This window comes from Dendrobates tinctorius, unplaced genomic scaffold (assembly GCF_039654945.1).
Source record: "Dendrobates tinctorius isolate UK_male_01 unplaced genomic scaffold, ASM3965494v1 ptg000018l, whole genome shotgun sequence".
Taxonomy (NCBI): domain Eukaryota; kingdom Metazoa; phylum Chordata; class Amphibia; order Anura; family Dendrobatidae; genus Dendrobates; species Dendrobates tinctorius.
In genome coordinates, this window is record NW_027361686.1 from 14,634,640 (window position 1) to 14,657,155 (window position 22,516).

The following is a 22,516-nucleotide window of genomic DNA, read 5'->3' on the forward strand; positions in this document are numbered from 1 at the left end:
ATAATATCTCCTCACCTCCCCCCCATAATTTCCCCTCACTCTTTTCTCCCCATATAGTATCATCACAATTTTCTCCCTACATACTGTCCTCATTTTTATCCCCCATACTATTTCCCCTTACACTTCCCCTTTATACTGTCATCTCATATAACCCCCCATACAATTCCTCCACACTTTTCTCCCCTCATGCTGTCCCCTCACACTATTCCCCCTTACAATATTCCCTCACAGTTTTCCTTGATATTGTTTGACCTTCATACTTTTCTTTTCATACTGTCCCCTCACACATTAATCTCCCTTGACACCTCTTCCCCAATGCTGTCCCTTCGTATTATTCCCACAGTAATGTGTCCTCACATTGTTATCCCTATACTGTCCCTACACTTTTTTCCATATGGTCTCCTCACACTTTTCTCTTCCTGTACTATCCCTTCACACTTTTCCCCACCTCATACTGTTACCTCACTATTCCCACAATACAATGTCACTTATCCCCCATACTTTCACTTCACACTCCCTCCGATATGGTCCATCAACATTTTTCTCCCTCATATTGTCCCCTCGCACTATTCCCCATATTGTAAACTCACTTTTCTTCCCCATAGTGTCCCTTCACACTTTCCTCCATACTATCCCTTCACATATCACCCCTCATACTGTCCCCTCACACTCCCCTCTCACATTCCCCACCTGCCCTCGGGGGAAAAAAAAGCTTAAACAACTTCCTAAATGAACAGGAAAGTAGATTTCACATAGAAGTGAATTGGAGAAGTTTTCCAAGAGTTTTTGAGGAGCATTTTAGATGGGATTGATGAAAAAACTCCTCAAAAAACTCTGTGCTCATAGAGAGATTACATTGTAGCACAGTTATAGCAAAACATGTCAGTTCTATACTCTACTGTGTAATAATATAAGATGTACTTGTACTAGCTGAGGACCCCCTATCTATTTGTTATACCGTACATTTCCTCCACGGCCATATGAAGGGGCACTTACTACATATTTACAGTGAAAAAATGCCACTTTCTTGTGAAAGCTGTGTGGTGCCTTTCTCAGATTCTGTCACATATGTGAAGAAGTTCCCCCACTGAAGCACTAGAGGCATCTGCCCTCTATAAAGCTCAGTTATTTCTTTTACTACTAACAGATGTGATCAGCATCTGGACAAAAGCCACCTCCACCCCTCGCATTGATTGGGTGCTACAGTTACTCCCTAAACATCTGAGAGATTACAGCCTCCATAGGTCACTCACTGACAGTCCTGTGATAGCAGATGACAGTGTTGTACCTGCTATTAGACGATGTGCACTCCAAATGATTCAGCCATCCTGCATGCCATATTTAATCCTAATGCTCCATTCGGTGATATTTGTGAGGATGAAGACCACGACACAGCAGAAGACAAGGGTCTAGGTGAGATCTTTAATATACAACACATGCACATGACATAAGTAAAAATATTTCAATGGTTGTATGTTGTAGTGCAAAGGTAAGTGTGGCATCAGCGTGATCTGGGTACTGTGGAGGAATTCACTGGGGGGTATTTTACTGTGTTTGGGGGGCACATTCGTTAGCATCATACCCTTTTAATGGTCCCCATAAAGTATCAGTGTGTGGAAACACTAAGGGGGTTTCAATAAGGGCAAAATTAGTTTGTAAGGTCTGCAAAATCCATGAGGTCTTGAATGACAAAACAACTTCTTTCAGCCATGACTCGTCTGGAGAGTTTACAACTGACACAACTGACTTCTCACATTTCCAGCACCGTCCCCATCTAATCCCAACCTGCACAAACTCCTTATCCTGCTGATACCCCAATGCTGAGCCGCTGCTGCCGTATGTGTCCCTATTACTGCATCTGCTGTGTGACATGGTAACAGTGCTCCTTAGTGCCCCACGTAATAAGGCCCACCACTGTGCTTCTTACATGGTAAAATGCCCAATTTAATGGTAAAATTGTCCCCTTGAAAATATTAATGCCCTTTATGAGTGCCATAGAAAGTAACTCACATTTTTGCCATTACAAAGTAATAATTATTCCTGTGTGCCCCTTTGATGCTTACAACACTTAGAGTGTCACTTTAATGTAATAAGGCCTCTTGGAGTACAATTTTAAATGAAAGGCTGGCACTTAAGGGCCCCTGAAAAGTAATGTCACATGAGTGTCACCTTATCAATAATTAATGCCATGCGTGCCTCAACAAAAGTAATATAAGAGTCCCGATGTAAAGTATTAGTGCCCCCTCCCACATGCTGTAATAATTATATAGCATTAATGGCTCCTGAGTCCACCCACTTACAGTAATAAGGGTCCCCAGTTCCCCACATACAGTACTAATGGTCGTATAATTCCCCCAATATAGAGTCATAATGGCCTTATAGTTGCCCCACAACTACAGTAATAATGGCCTCCATTCACACCCATAGTAATAATGGCCCTATACATGCAGTAATGACCCTTGAGTTCCCCCACATATAGTAATAATGGACTCATCCCCATACATATAGTAATAATGCCTCAAGCGTCCCCCACACATATATTAGTAATTACCCCAGAGTCTCCTCCTGCCCCCACACATGCCAAAAATGCCCTTTGAGTTACCACAAAAAAGTAACTGTACACCATAAAATTTAAAAAAAAATTAAGAAAAACATAGATACACACACTTTGGTGGTGGGCCCACACAACTCTCCTCATGCAGAATGACGACCCCTATTTTTTTTAGCTACACACACTTTGGTGGTGGGTCCATACAGCTCTCCCCATGCAGTATAAGGAGCCAGGGCTGCCATTAGGAATTTCGGGGCCCCCTTGAGACTCTACCCAGGCTTCACCCCTCGAACTGTCCGTAGTCCCACCGCTTTCTCTTGGAAAAACTCCACTTCTCACCAATCACACATTAACTGTTCCCATCTCCAGATCACACACAAAGCCAGCAGCTCTTGTTTTGACTAAAAGATTTTTTAAAATCTGCCACCACGACAAGGTAGACTCTTTTGGCCAGGCCCTACTCTACTCTGTTAAGCGTCGGATTCCTGCCCCTGCACAGGAGGAATCTCGAGCCTTGTCTTCCATTCAGTCCCAGAGGAGCCTGCTCAGCAAAGACGTCTTTCCCAGCGTCTTGCTAAGGCTAGTGCTGTCATATTGGTTTCTGCTGCCACCTCTGGATCAGCTTTGGCAATCCGCACTAGAAAGCAGCGAGCAGCTTCAGAGGCTGTCCTTTTTGCAGCCTTCTGAGCATGCCCGTGGGATGACCTCTCATTGGAGGTCGGGGGTCACACGCTCAGGTCCTTCTCTAGCTTGGATTGGACCATAAGGAAGGTCCCGTAAGGACGCTGCTATAAAAGATTTGCATGGCCGCTCAGCCATGCGCTAGTATAGTCTGTAAATTGTAGTGGTATGTGTGATGATGGATGCTTGTGAAACGCTGACTGACTCGTTATGAAACCCCTTCCCTCTGATACATACGTTGTTAGGGTTTAGAGTTCCAGTCAGTGCCGGGTAGTGGCACTGCCTAGCGCCACAGTGCTCCCAGCTCCATTACATGCTAGCGCCAGTGTGCGCCACACTACATTAGGCACTATGGTACCGCACGTTCAGTGACAGCAGCTAATGTGCTTTCCAGCCCAAAGCTTAGGCTGGTTAGTGGCGTCCGCCAGAGCTGTGCTGTATGTACTTCGTGCGGTATTGAGCTATCAGCTGTGCCCTGTGACTGTTAACAGGGCACAGCGTTTAGTAAGGGTCTCTCCCACTGGCGTCGCAGTTGCAGCGCCGAACGCTAGTGGGTCTAGAGTGTCCTTGGGGCAGGGTCCTGTGACCAAAACACTAGTGTTCACTCTGCGGTATCGCGGCCCTGTGAAGCAACAGGGTTCGCCTTCTATTCACTGGGTGAAGTTAACCCGTGTGTGTCTACTATACCGCCAGTTTCTGTCCGCCATTACCGAGCAGCAGTCTACCATCTCTGCACGGTGGACCCCGGGGCTGCGAACGCACCGCATTACCATCTTTTATTATTCGGTGCGTTCCGCCAGCCTAACAACTCTAACCTATTAAACATTTGTTAAAATATCCAATACAATTTAGGCATATTTTTTATTTATTTTTAAAATTTAAAAAAGACCAATAATATCACATTCAAAGGGACAAATACCACCGCACAATGTCCAGACCACATATTACCACCACATAGTGACCTATAATACCACATACAAGGAACAAATACAGCCACACCATGACCAGACCACATATTTTTACCATAGTGACCGAATAATATCACATACAAGGAACAAATACCACTGCACCATGACCAGACCACATATTACCACCACAAAGTGACCAAATAATAGCACATACAAGGGACAAATACCGCAACACCATGACCAGACCACATATTACCACCACAGTGACAGAATAATAGCAAATATAAGGGACAAATACCACCGCACCATGACCAGACACCATATTACCATCACATGGCGACCAATAATACCACACACGGAACAAATACAGCGACACCATGACCAGACCACATATTACCACCAGTGACAGAATAATAGCATATACAAGGACAAATACCACCGCACCATGCCCAGACCACATATTACTAACACATGGTGACTGAATACTACAATACTGATCATTAATAAAAAAACATAATACTATCACCATAAGTGCCATTATACACAGGAGATCTGTACTTAGTATGCAGTGTCTGTGTACAGGTAATACAGTGATCACCGGTGAAATTATGCACAAGACCTCTGTATATTGTGCCAGTGTACAGGTAATACAGTGATCACTGGTGACATTGTACACAGGAACTCTGTATACAGTGTATAGTGTCAGTGCACAGGTAATACAGTGATCACTGGTGACATTGTACAATGGCACTCTGTATATAGTGTATAGTGTCAGTGTACAGGTAACACACTGACTCACCAGTGACGTCTTTCAGCTTCGCTTTTCATCTTTCATCCAGCACAGACCACCATCACGTCTTCCTGCCAGGACTTGTCTCTGCAAGAAATAACACAGTTATATAGAGCTCCACTTGCAGAACACATTACTTATTTTTTTCCCAACTTCTACACTACACCAGATGAAGAAAAAAAGGCGACATAGTGTTGCTCTGCGCAGTAACAGGATCTCCCCCCATTTAGAACAGTATCCTCAAAAAAATAAAATAAATATATCACTGCAGTAATAATATCCCTTAATTAGCCCCTATGGTAATAACATCCTCCATCCTGGCCCCCGTGTTTCTTATTCCTGGCTCCAGCCATATTTTCTCTCATCCTGCCATCAAGAGTATCCAACCTGCACCCATATGATCTCCCGATCCTGCCCATGATCCTGCATCATGTGTCTCCCATCCTGCCCCCTGTGTCTTGCATACTGCCCCCTCCTTGTCTCACATTCTGTCCCCTCCTGTGTCTCACTGTCACATTCTGACCCCTCCTGTGTCTTACTGTCACATTCTGCCCTGTGTCCATTTTGCCTCCTCCTGTGTCTCACTGTCACATTCTGCCCCCGTGTCTCACATTTTGTCCCTGTGTCCATTCTGCCCCCTCCTGTGTCTCAGTATCACATTGTGCCCCATATCCATTCTGCCCCTCCTGTGTCTCACTGTCACATTCTGCCCCTGTGTCTCACATTCTGCCCCTGTGTCTCACAGTCACATTCTGCCCCCGTATCTCACATTCTGCCCCATGTCCATTCTGCCCCCTCCTGTGTCTCACTGTCTGTTAAGGGCTGGCGGAACACACCAAATAATAAGATGGTGTTTAGGTGCGTTCGCAGCCCGGGGTCCACCGTGCAGAGGTGTTAACTGCTGCTCGGTAATGGCGGACGCGATATGGCGGTGAAATAACGGCACACACGGGGTTAACCTCACCCAAGGTGTACCGAGGCGAACTCTTATGACTTAGAGCCGCACTACCGCAAATAATAGATGCCGTAGCCTGTTTTCGCTCACAGAGTTCGGCAGAGTAAGCGCTAGCGTAACGTCACAGAACTCAGCCCTAGACCGCTAGCGCCCGGCACCGCGACTGCGATACCAACAGGGATCAAATAAATGGCGTGTGCAAGTGTGCAGAAGGCCGGTATGCACTGTGGCCTACAGGCTAGCCACTAGCAGGCGCTGACTCAGTCTCTAAACCCTAACAACAGACGTATCAAAGGGTAGGGGCCTCATAATGAGTCAGACACCAGATACATGCATCCATCATCATACACACCAAACTATTTGAGTCTATCTTAGCGCATGGCCGAGCGGCCATGCGAACCTTTTATAGCCGCAGGCGTCCGTGATCCTCCTTGCTTCTCGGATGGGCCAATCCGAACACGAGCAGGACCTGAGCACATGACCTTTGATCTCCAATGGGAGATCACTCCACAGGCATGCTCAGTGGCCTGACATGAGGACTTAGTCCCTGGAGGATCTTGCTGCTGAGCAGCATGCATTGCAAAAGCTGAACCAGGGGTGGCAGCAGCAAGCAAACCCATGGAGTTGGTATGGACAGAGCGCCGGGACCGACGAGTTTGCTGAGCAAGCTCCTCTGCGGCTGGGGAGGAATGGGAGACCGTCGGAGGCAAGGCTCGGGATTCCCGCTGTGCAGCGCCAGAAATCCGACGCCTAACACTGTCACATTGTGCCCGTATCCATTCTGCCCCCTCCTGTGTCTCAGTGTCACATTCTGTCCCCGTATCCATTCTGCCCCCTCCTGTGACTCACTGTCACGTTCTGCCACCGTGTCTCACAATGTGCCCCGTCCATTCTGCCCCTGTGTCTCACATTCTGCCCCCATGTCTCACATTCTGCCCGGGCCCCCGGATTGCCACTTTCAATAAAAAAAACACGTTTTTCTTACGTTGCAAGGCTCCCTCCACGCAGCTGAAGTGTGCACTCGTCGGGGAATGACAATGACATCAGACACCGGCGACGTGCGTGCTGCGGCTGACGTCAGCTGCCAGCCTCCGATTGGCTGGCGGCTGTTAACTATTGATGTGCGGGCCCAGGCCCGCATGTCAATAGGGTTGAACTGCCGCAGGCCGCTAGGGCCCAGTTTAGCCTGCCGGTAGGACCCGGTGAGCAGATGAGACGGGGCCCGATGCGGGCCCCCTCTGCCCTCCGGGTTCCATACACCAGTCAGGGCAGTAATGCCCTGATGGCGACCCTATCAGGAGCCCTTTTTTAGGTACACACACACAGTAGGGTGTCCCTCACAGCCAGCCTTTCCTGAACACACAGTGTGATCCTCCCACAAGTACTGATGATAAACTAGTGAGTCCATCAGCACTGCTGGCATTCTGGTATAGGAGTAGTGACGCAGTGACAACCTCTCACCACCTATGCAGGGAATGGATTGCATGTCACTGCCTTTTTATAAGCTGCAGGCCTAAAGCAACTTGCCAAGTACAAAATTGAGAGCAGTAAGGTAGAAAGACAACGGCTCCCTGCTCTGCCGTAGAGTTTAACTGTGCTGGCATGTCCTTGGCACACTGACCTCACATCTATACTCACAGAACAGTTGGTAATATTGTTGTTCAGTGCATAAAAAGTATTGCTTTACTGTTAGCACATTACCTGTTTACACAGGTTGCAGCCAAAAGTGATTGTTTAGTAATAAGTTCACCTGACGAACGAGCTTCTGGCATGTTTGTGAGGTCTTTGTCAGATGGGTATATAGTTAAGAATGATCGCTGCTCTGAATGTTCATTCCCCAATCCTGGGCCAATCTAAATGGGCCATTAAGCACTCTGAGTGGGCCCCACTGTTTGGGTGGGCTCAGGGAGACCACAACCATTATTTTCCCCAGTACCTTCTGTACTGGTGTGAAGCTTCAATTTCCGTAGATATACAGCAAGTCTGATAAAATAGTCAATGGTTTTCCCATCTCAGGCATTTTTAACATATCCACATCATAGTTTTTCCCTATATCAAATTATTATATAATAACTGGGTAAGAATACAACACATTTAAGATTGCAAATCATCAAAGCAAGCTATGTGCAGAGGTCAAGGAAAGAAAATAGTGTCATGAAGCCTGTCATTTAATCAGTAACTGTGATGGCTCAAAGACCAGTTCATGCAATGACTATCACCACTATGTATCCTGATAATTTATTATTTATTTATTTTACTGATTTATATAACGCCATTAATTCCACAGCATTTTACAGACATTATCGGCACCGTCCCTACTGCTCACAATCTAAATTCCCTATTAGTATGTCTTTGGGGTGTGGAGGAGACCGGAGAACCCAGAGGAAACCCACACAAACACGGGGAGAACATACAAACTCCTTCCAGATGTTGTGCTTGGTGGATTTTGAACCCAGGACCCAAGCGTTGTAAGGCTGCAGTGCTAACCACTGAGCCGCTGTGCCGCCGTGATAATGTAATTATAACGGTATCACTTAATGATGTTTTTGTGGCGCCCCTGAGGCTCAGTCACCACAGAGGTACTGCACCTCCTCCTGAGGTGTTGTGCCCCACCATCCAGGTAAGTTGGAGGCTCCTGGCCACGCTCCAACACCTGCATCCCACACAACACGGTAGTTCAGCAAAGCCACATTGCAGCTCCCTGCTTGGAGTGTAGCAGAGCACCATAAAAGAGCGGGAAGGTTTAGGATTTCAGGTCAGTCAGTCAGAGAGTCACTCAGAGAGGAGTGAGGAAAGAAGATCCCTAGGAGAGGGATGGAGGAAGGAGGTCCTGCAGCAGATCTCAGTGACCTGGGTCTGCTGGCACGGGAAAGGAAAGAAGGAGAAAGACATTGAACAGAAACCTGAACTTCCATAAGAAGGAAAGACTAGTACAGAACGTAGGAGTAAAAGGGAACAGAGGACGTGGGTTAGAGGAAGAACCCTGCCTAGAAGTTCTAAGCGCAAGGCCGGGGCCCGGTCCCCGAGGTTGTATGGACACTAATGGTTCTACAGCAGACACCGGTGGAGTAGTGGGCTGTAAACGCACTACTCCCATCTAAGACTTGGGGGCACAACAGCAACATTGATAGTGAGCCGGGACTCAGGAGTAAGGAGTCCCCGAAGCATGCTACAGCTGTCTGCCGTCCAAGTAGAGTTCTTGGGAACATCTGTCAGGAGGCACTCCAGTGTAACTCAGTACTAGGAGTACTTCACACTTAAAGGCGCTATAAGAGCAGATGTTCAGAAAGGCACATGTTGGCGGAGTGTTGAAAGGGAGCATTCCATCTGGCCTGGAGGTTGATTGAGTCCCTGACCCGGAGGACACGGCACGGAGGCAGGCACCTGTATGTGTACTACAGACTGTGAGTAAAGCTTTGGAACTACAAGCCCTGGTGCCCTCCATTCATTCTTGCGCCAACGTACCCAGCACCGCTACATCTGGGTACCAGCTTCTACACCGCTTGTGCCTATCCTCTACGCCTACATCTACACTGCCCTGGGGTTACAGCTCCACCTGTGGGGAGCTTCACCATCTTGGCTGCAACACACCACCAGCCCCAGAGGATCTGCATGCAGCGTCGGCTCAACATCTCACTTGCCGAACACCACAGGTGGCTTCACGAACTATTCATTTACATTCCATCATTTCCAATCTCCCCTGTTTACATTGGGCGCCCAGGGCCACGGACCGGGTCACCGCTGCTGTGACATATCCCGCCGACGCCGGCCCGGTACCGAGTACCCCACGGCCCTGGGAGGGCGACCCATTTCAATTAAAGATCAATTTACCAGATCAAACACGTTTCGAACTGACCTGCAGTGCACAATTGTATCCTGTTTGGGGGCCACATTGTTATGCTAAACCACTACAAATAGCTGCAATAAAACGCAAAGGCATTTGACATATTGTAAATCTATTCCGTAAATGGCTGATAGGTTACTGATCCTCTTACAGAATGTTCACCATCAGGATTATGGGGGCTCCTTGCTCCCCCTGCACGACATTAAGGAGGAGACTATGCATGAAGGTGGCTCTCTCCATTTTAGACTATGGGTGTTGTAGAATTCTAATTTGCTACCACAACTCCTACACACCATAACGGAGAGAGCAGCATGCACTGAAGGCCTCCTTGGAGGCCAGATTCCCATAATGAGTATTTGGTGAGTTTTTAATGTTGTAGATTTTCTGCAGAATTTTTGCACCTTTTAGGTAAACTAGGTTACTTGCGAGCCACACTTGAGGGCCACACAACATGGCATTGCAGACTGTGGCCTCTGGGTCACATATTCTGCACCCAAACCATAGACCATAACCGGAAATGTACAAACTTTCTATAGCCGTATACACAAATTAGGAAACAAGCTGATCTTGTCATCATCTAGGCCAGTCTATCATCTTATTTCGGGTGATGCAGTCTGTCTGGAAGGAGGTGACAAAGAATGGGAGCTGTTACTGAGTCGCCCCGTCGCTGGCTTCACCCAGGGCTGTGGGGTACTCGGTACTGGGCCGGTGTCAGGGGGATGATGTGTCACAGCAGCGGTGACCCGGTCCGTGGCCCTGGGCCCCAATATCAATGGCGGTGGTGTTTGGTTGTAATATAAAGTTTGTGACGCCACCCGTGGTATTTGGCAAGTAAGATGGTAAGCCAACGCTGCTTGCGGATCCACTGGGACTGATGGTGTGATGCAGCTAAGATGGTGTAGCTCCCCACAGGTGGAGCTGTAGTCCCAGGGCAGTGTATAGGTGCGATGGAGGAGTAGGGGCACAGAATGGTGTAGATGTTGATACCCCCAATGTGGCGGTGCCGATGCGGGAATGAATGGAGGACACCAGGGCTTGCAGTTTCAAAGCTTTACTCACAGTTCGTAGTGCACACAGGTGCCCGCTTCGATACCGTGTCCTCCGGGGCAGAGGCCCAGCCAACCTCCAGGCAAGATAGGGCTCTCCCCGCCAGCACCCCTCCAACATGTGCCTTTGCTGAACGACTCCTCTATAGCGCCTATTGGTGTGAAGAGCTCCAGCACCGTGGTTCTCTGAAGTTCCTCCTGTCAGATGTTCCTAACAACTCTCTCACTTGTATGACAGACAGCTGTAGCCTGCTTCGTGGACTCCCTTCTCCTGAATCCCGGCTCTCTATCCGTTTCGCTGTTGTGTCCCAAGTCTTGGATGGGAGTAGTGCATTTACAGCCAACTACTCCACTGGTGTCTGCTGCAGAACCATAAGTGTCCATACAACCTCGGGAACCGGGCCCCGGCTGTGCGCTGATAACCTATAGGCAGGGTTCCTATCCAACCCACTCCTCCTCTCTGTTCTCCTTCCACTTCGTTCTGTACTTGTCTTTCTCTCTCTTATGGAAATGCAGGTTACAGTTCTACGTCTCTCTCTCGCTTTCCCGTGCCAGCTGGCTCAGGTCACTGAGGCAGCTGTAGCACTCTTTCTTCTCTTTCTTTCCTCCAGGGACCCTCACTCCTGTCTGAGTGGCTTCCGTCCCGACTGACCTCGACTTCCCTCTGGGAGACTGACCTGTCCTCCCCTCTGAGAGACTGAACTCTAATTCTATCTTTCCCAGTCTTTTTATACTAACTCCACCCACCTCCCAGCACATCTCGTGTTACGAAGCAGGGTTCCACGAAGGGGCTCTGCTACCCCCAGCCTGAAGCTGCTAGGTGTCCCTGCTGAACTATCCTGTGTGTGGGATGCAGGTGTTGGAGTGTGGCAGGGAGTTCCCACATTACCTGGATGGTGGGGCACTACACCTTAGGAGAAGGTGCAGTACCTCTGTGGCAACTGAGCCTCAGGGGCGCCACATTACCATGCTTTACCGTTATTAGTGCAACAGCCTAAAGCACCCTTGCTATTGTCCCTCTTCTCCCTACGCATTTTCTCCTTATTGTTGTGGTCAGCAGCAAACTGTTAGGCCCAACGGTGGCGCATATGGATATGTGTACCCACTGTGCCGCAGAGCCGTGACTGCCCAGGAAGGGGCGTAGCTTAGCGGCTACCTGGTGTTCACTGGAGCGGAGCTCCTGATGGTGGAAAAAGGCTGGGCTGCAGGTGGCCGCCAGGTATCACTCCTGGGCAGAGCCTGGTAATGCAGCTGATGATCCCAGGTGTCAGGAACACTGCAACTGATTAGGGCTAGGTCTCCATTCAGACTAGTAATTTCTGAAACCTCTACAGGTGAGGTTACCGACACGGATTTGGGCTCGGTTCAGACACGGCAATCTAGGATACTAAATCAGGGTTTGGCCGCACGCGGATTGGGTGACAGTGTTCAGGAACTGGCAGCTCATGGACCAGGGGATGAAGTTCAGGCACTGGCCGCTCCGGAACCAGAGGACTACAGCTACTGGACTGGCCACACTGGGACTAGTGGACTACAGATACAGGACTGGCCACATCAGGACCAGGGATACAGTTTCAGTAATTACCAAATTGCTGACTGGCAAATAGACCCTAATTAACTTAGACAAATAATTTAATGATTTATTATAATAATAATAATAATAATAATAATAATAATAAGGAAATTGTGATCATTAAAAATACATAGTCCACAATAGTTATTGATGTCCTGATACAGGGATACAGGTTTAGGACACTGGCCACAACAGGACCAGGGCTCCTCACAACTCACTAGTAGTACACCTTACTAATAATTTTGCATGTTGCGTTAATTATGCTGCATGGAGGACGACGTGGGGTGCATTATAGTCTGTGGAGGACCATGGTGGTTGCATCATATTGTATGGAGGATGGGGGCCCGGTGTGGGTGCTGACTGGCATAGGGGGGCCTGCTGTGGGTGCTGGTACCGGCCCCCTCCCGGCTTACGGGCCCCATAGCAGTCACGTGACCTGCTGCCATTGGAGGTATGCCACTGATATAAACACCAAATATGAACCTAGCACTCAACTTAAAGGTATTTGTAAGGCGGTTTATTGTAGTACACGAAAAAAGACGTTTCGGTCAATGTGACCTTCTTCAGTTACGTGTGGTATATAGATTGTGTAGAGCTTATAGGCATCTATCAGAAAGAACGATGGTGCTTTAGGCATTGAGGAGAATGATCTCTCTAAGGTAATGAGCTTGTCAGTATATAGGAGAGGGGCAAACATGCCTCCAGATGCGGTGTCCACCGGCCATCTGATATAAACACGTCACCACTTCTGCATTTTTCTCCCACTCCTGATTTTGGCTTACAAATACTGATGTGAAATACTGACCAAATACGCAATATTTAAGGTGTTATCCATTATGCTTGTGTGCTGAGTGTCTTCGGCATGCCGGATAAAACCTTATCTGAGCACGCTTGCTCATCACTAGTTATCATCAGTACATAGGCCTACACATTCATCATGACAATCTCTACTTGGATTGATATGTGGCGCCCCAGAGGGTTCTGTCGCCACACAGAGGTACTGCACCACACAGAACTCACACACTTGCATGCAACATCAGATCTTTCAGAGCTGGGGAGGAGCTAGGTAGAGGGTGTGGGTGGAGAAAGCAGCAGGGGGAGCTGAAGGAAGTGGCAGCTGGAGGGAAAGTGTGCAGATGGTGCTGGGGACTTGAGCAGTGAGGAGCTCAGCCCTAGACCAGCAGACAGCAGAAAGAGAGAAAGGAAATACAGAAGAACAGGAAGATAAGCTTCAGTGGAAGAGAGGAAGACGGGGTCCTAGGAGTACGGGTAGTGAGGAATCCACCTGTGGGGCCCACATCCTGTGTGTGAAGGCGCAGGGCAGGAGAGGTGGGAGCCAGCGCCGTGAGACGGCCAGGAAAGGAAGATCTGAAGCGGGTTCTGACACGGTGTGCCCTAAATTACTTGAGAGCTGGATGGACCACCGACTCTGAGGACACAGCACCCCGGCTGGGGATTGTAACATCAGAACTGTGAGTAAAACCTGTGAAGACTGCATACTGCTGTGTCCGCCTGTTTATTTGTTGCGCCATCCCAGCCCTGCACTACAACCATCATCACCATTGCATCACACTACAACTGCCCTGGGGTTTAGCTCTACCTGTGGAGAGCTGTAACAACACTGCTTAATAACCATGAGCCCCAGCGGTCTCCTCAAGCAGCGTCGGCTAATATCTCCTATTTGCCGAATACCGAATACCACAGGTGGCGTCACAAATCATCTCTTATAAACTTTATTCCCCCTTTAATCATCACTTTTTAATTGGATGTCCAGGGCCACGGATCAGGTCACTGCTGCCATGACACATCCCTTTAAGAACCTGCCCAGTATTCAGTATCCCCGCGGCCCTGTCGGGCGCTCCAGATCTGACTCAAACCTCCCAGGATTTCCGATCACTACCAGGGAAAGCTATAGAGAACTATGCATAGCCCATTCAGTGGTCACTGCAGGGAAATTAGGCATTACATGCTTAGCATTAAAACGAACATCCAATATTAAGGTCTTTGTGAATTATTGTAAATTGTTCTAGCCTTTCTATGATCCAGGTTTCCAAACAGCTGCCATGTTTTACATTATCCTTCTAGGTGGCCAGAGAAGCTGTGGGATGATCCCATGCACGGTACCGTACACCTGTAATGATCATTAGTCACATCATGTAGGCATACCGGATTCTAGGATTTTGTAGTACATGGATGAGAATTTAAATACAGCGTTAGACTACGCAGGGTTTGTATATTGTCAGTTACCATGGATATGCATTGATATTATTATTATTTATTTATATAGCACCATTGATTCCATGGTGCTGTACATGAGAAGGGGTTACATACAAATTACAGATATCACTTACAGTAAACAAACTAACAATGACAGACTGATACAGAGGGGAGAGAGGACCCTGCCCTTTCGGGCTTACATGCTACAGGACGGTGGGGAAGGAGACAGTAGGTTGGTGGGTTACAGCAGTTCCGGTGTTGGTTGAGGTGATATCACCGGTAGTGGTGAGAGAGAAGGAGATAGCGGGGTCATTGCAGGCTGTAGGCTTTCTTGAAGAGGTGGGTTTTCAGTTTCCGTCTGAAGGATCCAAATGTGGTTGATAGTCTGACTTGTTGGTACAAAGAATTCCAGAGAATAGGGGCTATTCGGGAGAAGTCTTGGAGGCAGTTGGGTGAGGAGCGAATAAGTGTGGAGGAGAAAAGGAGGTCTTGGGAGGACCAGAGATTATGTGAGGGAAGGTATCGGGAGATTAGTTCAGAGACATATGGGGGAAACAGGTTATAGATGGCCTTGTAGGTCAGTATTAGTAATTTGAACTGGATACGCTGAGGGAATGGGAGCCAGTGAAGAAATTTGCAGAGGGGAGAAGCGGAGTAGTAGCGAGGAGAGAGATGAATTAGTCGGGCAGCAGAGTTAAGGATGGACTGGAGATGTGTGAGGGTGTTAGCAGGGAGACCACAGAAAAGGATGTTGCAGTAGTCAAGGCAGGACATGATGAGGGCATGCACAAGCATTTTAGTAGATTGAGGGTTGAGGAAAGGACGGATTCTGGAAATATTTTTGAGCTGGAGGCGACAGGAGGTAGAAAGAGCTTGGATGTGCGGTTTGAAGGACAGGGCAGTCAAAGGTTACTCCGAGGCAGCGGACTTCCGGTACTGGGGAAAGTGTGATGTCATTAATTGTTATAGCTAGGTCGGGTAAGGAAGATCTGAGAGATGGAGGAAAGATGATGAGTTCAGATTTGTCCACATTGAGCTTGAGGAAGCGAGAGGAGAAGAAGGAGGATATGGCTGATAGACACTCTGGGATTCTGGACAGCAGAGAGGTGACGTCTGGGCCAGAGAGGTAGATCTGGGTGTCATCAGCATAAAGGTGGTAGTAGAATCCGTGGGACTTTATGAGTTGCCCCAAACCAAGTGTATAGATTGAGAAGAGTAGGGGTCCTAAAACAGAGCCTTGGGGGATTCCAACAGAGAGAGGGTGGGATGAGGAGGTGGTGTGGGAGACGCTGAATGTGCGGTTGGAAATGTATGAGGAGATCCAGGATAGGGCAAGGCCTTTGATGCCGAAGAAGGAGAGGATCTGTAGTAGGAGGCAGTGGTCAACTGTGTTGAATGCAGAGGACAGGTCTAGAAGCAGGAGTATAGAGTATTGTCCATTTGATTTGGCTGTAAGTATGTCGTTAGTAATTTTGGTCAGGGCTGTCTCAGTGGAGTGATGGGTGCGGAAATCAGATTGTAGATTGTCAAAGAGCAAGTTAGATGATAGGTGGGAGGAATGATATGCATCAGAGCTGTAGACACAAACCTGTAGGAAATTGTTGATGAAGATAATCTGCTTCAGGTTTAACGCAAAGACATGTAAAATATGTTGTTATGCATGGCAAAGCGCCTCAGATCGAGAGGTAATACTATTTGAAAAGCTTGTCTTTGCATTTTCTTGTAGACAGCAGATTCCCACCTGATGTTTTGGAAGAGGCTCTTAGACTCGAGTTGAGTGGTGTGACAGCGGCAGAATGTGGAGATGTGAAGACGGCCATACTGAAGTTCGGTGAAGCCATTTCACTTCTTCCTGATTGGCCATCTGCATACAACAACCGCGCTCAGGCTCTGCGGCTGCAGGGAGATGTGACAGGTGATAAGTTACACTCACTATTGTGCTTTTTGGGCTAAATGTAGCATACCATGAGGGATTGGGACCCCCTATGTGCAGCCAGGAGCATGCAAGTGTAAGGGGTGTATCGGGACCATGTGATTCTCCACTCCCTTTTTTCATGTTGATATTGTATATACCGTATATACTCATGTATAAGTCTACCCGCGTATAAGCCGACCCCCTAATTTTGCCACAAAAAACTGGGAAAACTTATTGACTCATGTATAAGCCAAGGGTGGTGCCGCACAAGGGTTAATGGTTGTCCAAGAAGATGCTCCATAGATAAATACCTCCCATATATTGCTGCACAAGGGTTAATGGTGGCCCAAGAAGATGGTCCATAGATAAAAACCCCCCATATGCTGCTGCACAAGGGTTAATGCTGCCCCATAAAATGCTCCATAAATACCCCCCCATATGAGCAGTACCACGTGACCGCTGTACGCAGGAAGAAGACCGAGGGAGAAGCAGGGGCTGCAGAGAAGACCGTGCGCCAGGAGAGGGCGAGTATGACGGGGGGCAGAGCAATATTCACCTGTCCCCGTTCCATCGCCGTGCACCTCTGTGTCTCCGGGTCCTCCTGCTGTGACTGCACAAGGGTTAATGCTGCCCCATAAGATGCTCCATAAATACCCCCATATGCTGCTGCACAAGTGTTAATGCTGCCCTATAAGATGCTCTATAAATACCCCCCATATGCTGCTGCACAAGGGTTAATGCTGCCCCATAAGATGCTCTATAAATACCCCTATATGCTGATGCACAAGGGTTAATGCTGCCCCATAAGATGCGCCAAAAATACCCCACATATATTGCCGCTGCTGCAATTTAAAAAAAAATTACATACTCACCTCCAGGTGCTGGTGTTGCCGCTTGCTCAGGCCCTCGGCACTGGCGATAGTTACCAGTCCCAGCTCCATCACCATCCACCGCTGTGTCTCCCGGGTCTCTGCAGTGACGTTCAGCAGAGGGCGCGCACTGACTACGTCATCGTGCCCTCTGGCCTGAACGTCACAGCAGGAGGATCCGGAGACACAGCGGTGCACGGCGATGGAATGGGGACAGGTGAATATTGCTCTGCCCCTCCGTCATACTCACCCTCTCCTGGCGCACGGTCTTCTCTGCAGCCCCTGCTTCTCCCTCGGTCTTCTTCCTGCGTTCAGTGGTCACGTGGTACTGCTCATTAAACTCATGAAAATGCACATATTCATGAGTTTAATGAGCGGTACTACGTAACCCTGAACACAGGCGCAGGAGACCTACGAAGAAGCGGGGGGGCTGCAGAGACGTGCCAGGACGGGATGAGTATGATCTCTGACACCCCCGCTCCCCCTCCCCGCCGACCCCCGGTATATGACTCGCATATAAGCCAAGAGGGGGACTTTCAGCCCAAAAAAAGGGCTGAAAATCTCGGCTTATACGCGAGTATAAACGGTAATTATATATATAATGTTTCTGATGCTGCTATGTACATATATTTATATGTTGTGCAGATAGGGAAAGTACAGTACCTCAAGGTGGACACTAGATGGGGTACAATAGTGTACATAGTTTTACATAGGAGGAGCCAGTCGCAGATAAGTTAGAGGGTTTTCCTTGTTTCTAACAGTGGGGGCTACAGAGCTCTGATAGGGCGGTTAACTCCATAACATTGGGAAGTGGGGAGCCCAGCCGTCCAAGGCCCTTGGGACAGAAGTGCAGCAGTCGTGACACGCAGGTCGCTCTAAGATGTGGCAGCTTACTACATGGGCAGATGCCCTCATGTCTGGGTTGAAACAGACAAAGGATCTCCTGAACGTGATTAAACTGAACAGGGAGGACGCTGCAGTACTGGTCGAGACTGAAACTGAAGGACATAGGGAAGAGCACAGGGAAAGTGAAGGATGTGAAAGGTGCAGGACTCTGTGTTGATGCTGTAACTGATGTGGACGCGCTGCGATTGAAAACAAGTAAAGTTCTATGTTTAAAGTTGGAATTGGACTCTGTCTCTTTATGTGCCAGATCAAAGGAAATCCACTCCCAGCCACCAGGTGCCGTGACTCCCATCCTTCCCTGCATTTCCCCTGGTGCACTTTCCACATTTGATCCCATCACAGAAGAAGTCTCCAGGATCCTCTCTTCTTCTCATCTGTCTACATGCAGTACTGACCCCATTCCCTCATATCTCCTCCAGTCTCACTCTCCAGTCGTCACAACTCACCTAATTACAATCTTTAATCTCTCCCACTCCTCGGGCATTTTCCCCTCCTCCTTCAAACACTCTATCATCACTCCATTATTAAAGAAACCCGCTAACAACTCATCCTGCACACACAACTACAGACCAGTCTCCAATCTCCCCTTCAACTCTAAACTCTTGGAGCGCCTGGTCTACTCCCGCCTTACCCATTACCTCTCCACTCACTCACTCCTAGACCCTTCACAGTCCGGCTTCCACCCCCTACATTCGACAGAAACTCCACTCATCAAAGTGACCAACGACCTTCTGTCAGCAAAATGTAACTGTGACCACTCTGCTCATTCCTCTCGACTTTTCTGCAGCTTTCCACACTGTTGACCACCACCAGTCACTAGGCATTAAGGAAACTGCTCTCTCCTGGTTCTGACCGCTCCTTCAGTGTTTTGTTCGCTAGCTCCACTTCAACTCCTCTTCCTATCACTGTCGGGGTACCTCAGGGCTTAGTCCTTCGCCCCCTTCTCCTCTCACTCTACACAACCCCAATTGGACAGATCATCAGCAGATTTGGCTTTCAGTACCATCTTTATGCTGTCACTGATGACACACAACTTTACACGTCATCCCCTGACCTTACCCCCGCTGTACTACAGAACGCCAGGGACTGTCTGTCCGCAGTCTCCAACATCATGTCCGCTCTCTGTCTGAAACTCAGCCTTTCCAAAACTGAACTTCTTCTGCTCCCATTGTCTACTAACCTCCCTTAATCTGACATTTCCCTCTCTGTGGGTGGCACCGTAATAACACCCCGGCAGCAGGCGCACTGTCTGGGTGTTATGTTTGACACCAGTCTCTCCTTCACCTTCCATATACAAACTCTTGCCTGCTCTTGACGTTTACACCTAAAGAACATCTCTAGAATCCACCCTTTTCTAACCATGGAAACAACAAAAATCCTCACTGTCGCCCTGATCCACTCCCACCTGGACTACTGTGATGCTTTATTAATTGGCCTCCCCCTCACTCGACTTTCCCCTCTCCAGTCCATACTTAATGCAGCAGCCAGGATCATCCATCTGACTAATTGGTACTCGGACGCGTCTGCTCTACGCCAGTCGTTACTGGCTGCCCATTCATTATAGGATCCAATTCAAAGTACTTGTTCTCACCCACAAAGCTCTCCACAGTGCGGCACCCCCTTACATCTCCTCCCTCATTTCTGTCTATTGGCCTAGCCGATCGCTGCACTCGACTAACCTCTGTACTAATCCGTACCTCCCACTCTCGACTACAAGACTTCTCCCGCACTGCGCCAATCCTCTGTAATGCTCTACCCCAAGAAATTAGGACCATCCACAACTTGCACAATTTTAGGCGCTTCCTCAAAACACATTTCTCAGAGCAGCCTACCAAATTCCTTAATCAAAGTCATTTTATGTGTAAGTGTATGGGTGTAGCCCATTAACTATCTCTATCTACCCCCCACTCCCTCAAGATGGCTGGACCATCATTGTAAATACACACCAGTACTTTGTATCTCCCCCACCTCATTGTAGATTGTAAGCTCTCACAAGCAGGGTCGTTTTATTTTGCTTTAATCATTGTATTATTGTTAACATTGTTACTTATGACTGTTGTGTTTGAAACTGTTACTGTAAAGCGCTGCGGCATATGTTGGCGCTATATAAATAAAGATTATTATTAAAGGAAGGAGTGTCTCTGCGTCTAAGGGAGGCCTCGGAGATCTAGGCAAGTGAGACAGTGGGACTGTATATATGTGATGCGTGTGGTCAGGGCGTGCTAAAGCAGACACCTATGCGGGCCATGACTACGGCCCTGGCTGCCACTCACACAAGCACCAGCACTTTTGCAAACACACCATAGGCTTTGAGACAACCACATTGGGCCACCACCATCAGACTCTCATCGGTTATCTCATTATGTAAGGGTTTATGGTTCAGAACAATCATCTTTAAAGTTTAAATTAAACTTTAAAGTAACAGGAAAGATGTATATCTTTGTACCGTGTTAGCCAGTAGATAGAAAAATATTCAGGATTGAGAGTCCTCAGTAGTTGATACCTTTTAATGGCTAACTGAAAAGATGGTAATACATTGCAAGCTTTCGAGACTACTCAGGTCTCTTCATTATCTATGAACTGGTCCAATGTTTATATTTATGTTTCTCCCTCTCCCATATTGATAGTTCTGCTTCACGTCACTTGTCTTATCTATTGCATTTTTTCTAGGCTGTATTGTGCATAAATATGTGACTTCAGATTTTGTATTAGTCTAGCCTGATGAAGAGACCTGAGTAGTCTCGAAAGCTTGCAATGTGTTACCATCTTTTCAGTTAGCCATTAAAAGGTATCAACTACTGAGGACTCTCAATCCTGAATAACTTTAAAGTAAATAACTAAAGCAGTAATCATTTTTTGTATACTAGTCCATAGAAAATAAAAATAATATGGCAATCACGTACAGTAGTTTGCAGTGGAGTCTATGGTAAAGTCCAATAATGAGTATTTGGTGAGTTAATTGCACATTTCTGTGAGCAAAAATCATGCAGCAAAATGAAAGAATTTAAGAGATTAGTAAAAGTCCCCACTCACTGTGCAGATTTGAAATTTGCAACATGTCAGTTTCTAATTAGGTAAATATGTATTTTATTTGTAGCTTTCCCCATAGACATTAATGAGATGAAGAAAAACAGCAGTAAAAAAAATAATTGTTTTTATTACATTTCCCCAGCAAAAACCCAATAAAATGTATGTAATCCGCACAGGCTTACATAAAGTAATCAATAAAGTTTTATTAAAGCTCAGCAAACAGGAAAAACATAACATATTACAAAGAGACAGCAATGCAGCAGAAAGCGTATGTAAAAGAAAAAAGAGAAAAAAAACTAATTTAACTAATTAGTACAAAAAGTCTGCAACAGCACAAACTCACAAAATACTCATTGTGTGAACTTAGCCCAAAACTTTATTGCATCTAAAGACTTATTTACATAGGTTCTTCTTAAAGAGAATCTGTCATTAGGGTCAACCTTCCTAAGCCCTCTATATGGGCACGTAGGTCATAGGAAGCTGAATAAAATGATACCTTGATGTCTCCGATTCAATATCTTATTCCAGAGAAATCTACATTTTTCTTAAGGCTGTTAAGATTTATGGGCCGGACATATCTCTCTTTAAGACTCTGCCTCCAGAGCTTTTTTTTAATGAAAGGGGACTTTACCAGTGTGATATGTAATGGCTGCTCTTTGATCTCCTGATCTACATGTCACACACTGGTAATTCCCCCTTTCATTTAAAAAAAGCTCTGAAGTCGGAGTCTCAGAGATCTATGTCCGGCCCATAGATCTTAACAACATATAACAGCACATGCATATAAGAAAAACCTGGATTTTAATGGAATAAGACATTGGATCTCAGATATCAAGGTATCATTTTATTCAGCTTCCAATGACCTGCATGCCCATATAGACGGTTTAGGAGGGTTGATCCCACTAACATATTCCCTTTAAATGATGACCATTATTATAAATGTTCATTAGATATAAGATAATCAGATTTAAAAAAAATTACAATTAGAATTATTTATGCACAGAATTTATTAGTTTGCCCTGCCAATATTTCGGCTTTAGTAACCATTTAACTTTGTTTGGGGAAAAAATGTGAAGCATATTTTATTAGAAATCTTTGTTTTGCTGTTCAAAAGTATCAAAATGTACAGGGGCACGATCCTGTCATCTTTGTACAGGGACACGATCCTGTCATCTTTGTACAGTGCCACGATCCTGTCCTCTTTGTACAGGGGCACGATCCTGTCATCTTT

At 47.1% G+C, this 22,516-nt stretch overlaps 1 protein-coding gene across 1 annotated transcript in view; it reads left to right on the forward strand.

Moving 5' to 3' along the window:
- The first annotated feature begins 1,235 nt into the window (after positions 1–1,235).
- The window catches only part of TTC36 (tetratricopeptide repeat domain 36), a 30,897-nt gene continuing 9,616 nt past the window's right edge, over positions 1,236–22,516 (forward strand). Inside the window, exons 1-2 of the mRNA XM_073566484.1 lie at positions 1,236–1,413; positions 16,292–16,480. Of these exons, the coding sequence (XP_073422585.1) occupies positions 1,302–1,413; positions 16,292–16,480 (301 nt within the window). The 5' untranslated portion in view covers positions 1,236–1,301. The remainder of the gene's footprint in view (positions 1,414–16,291; positions 16,481–22,516) is intronic.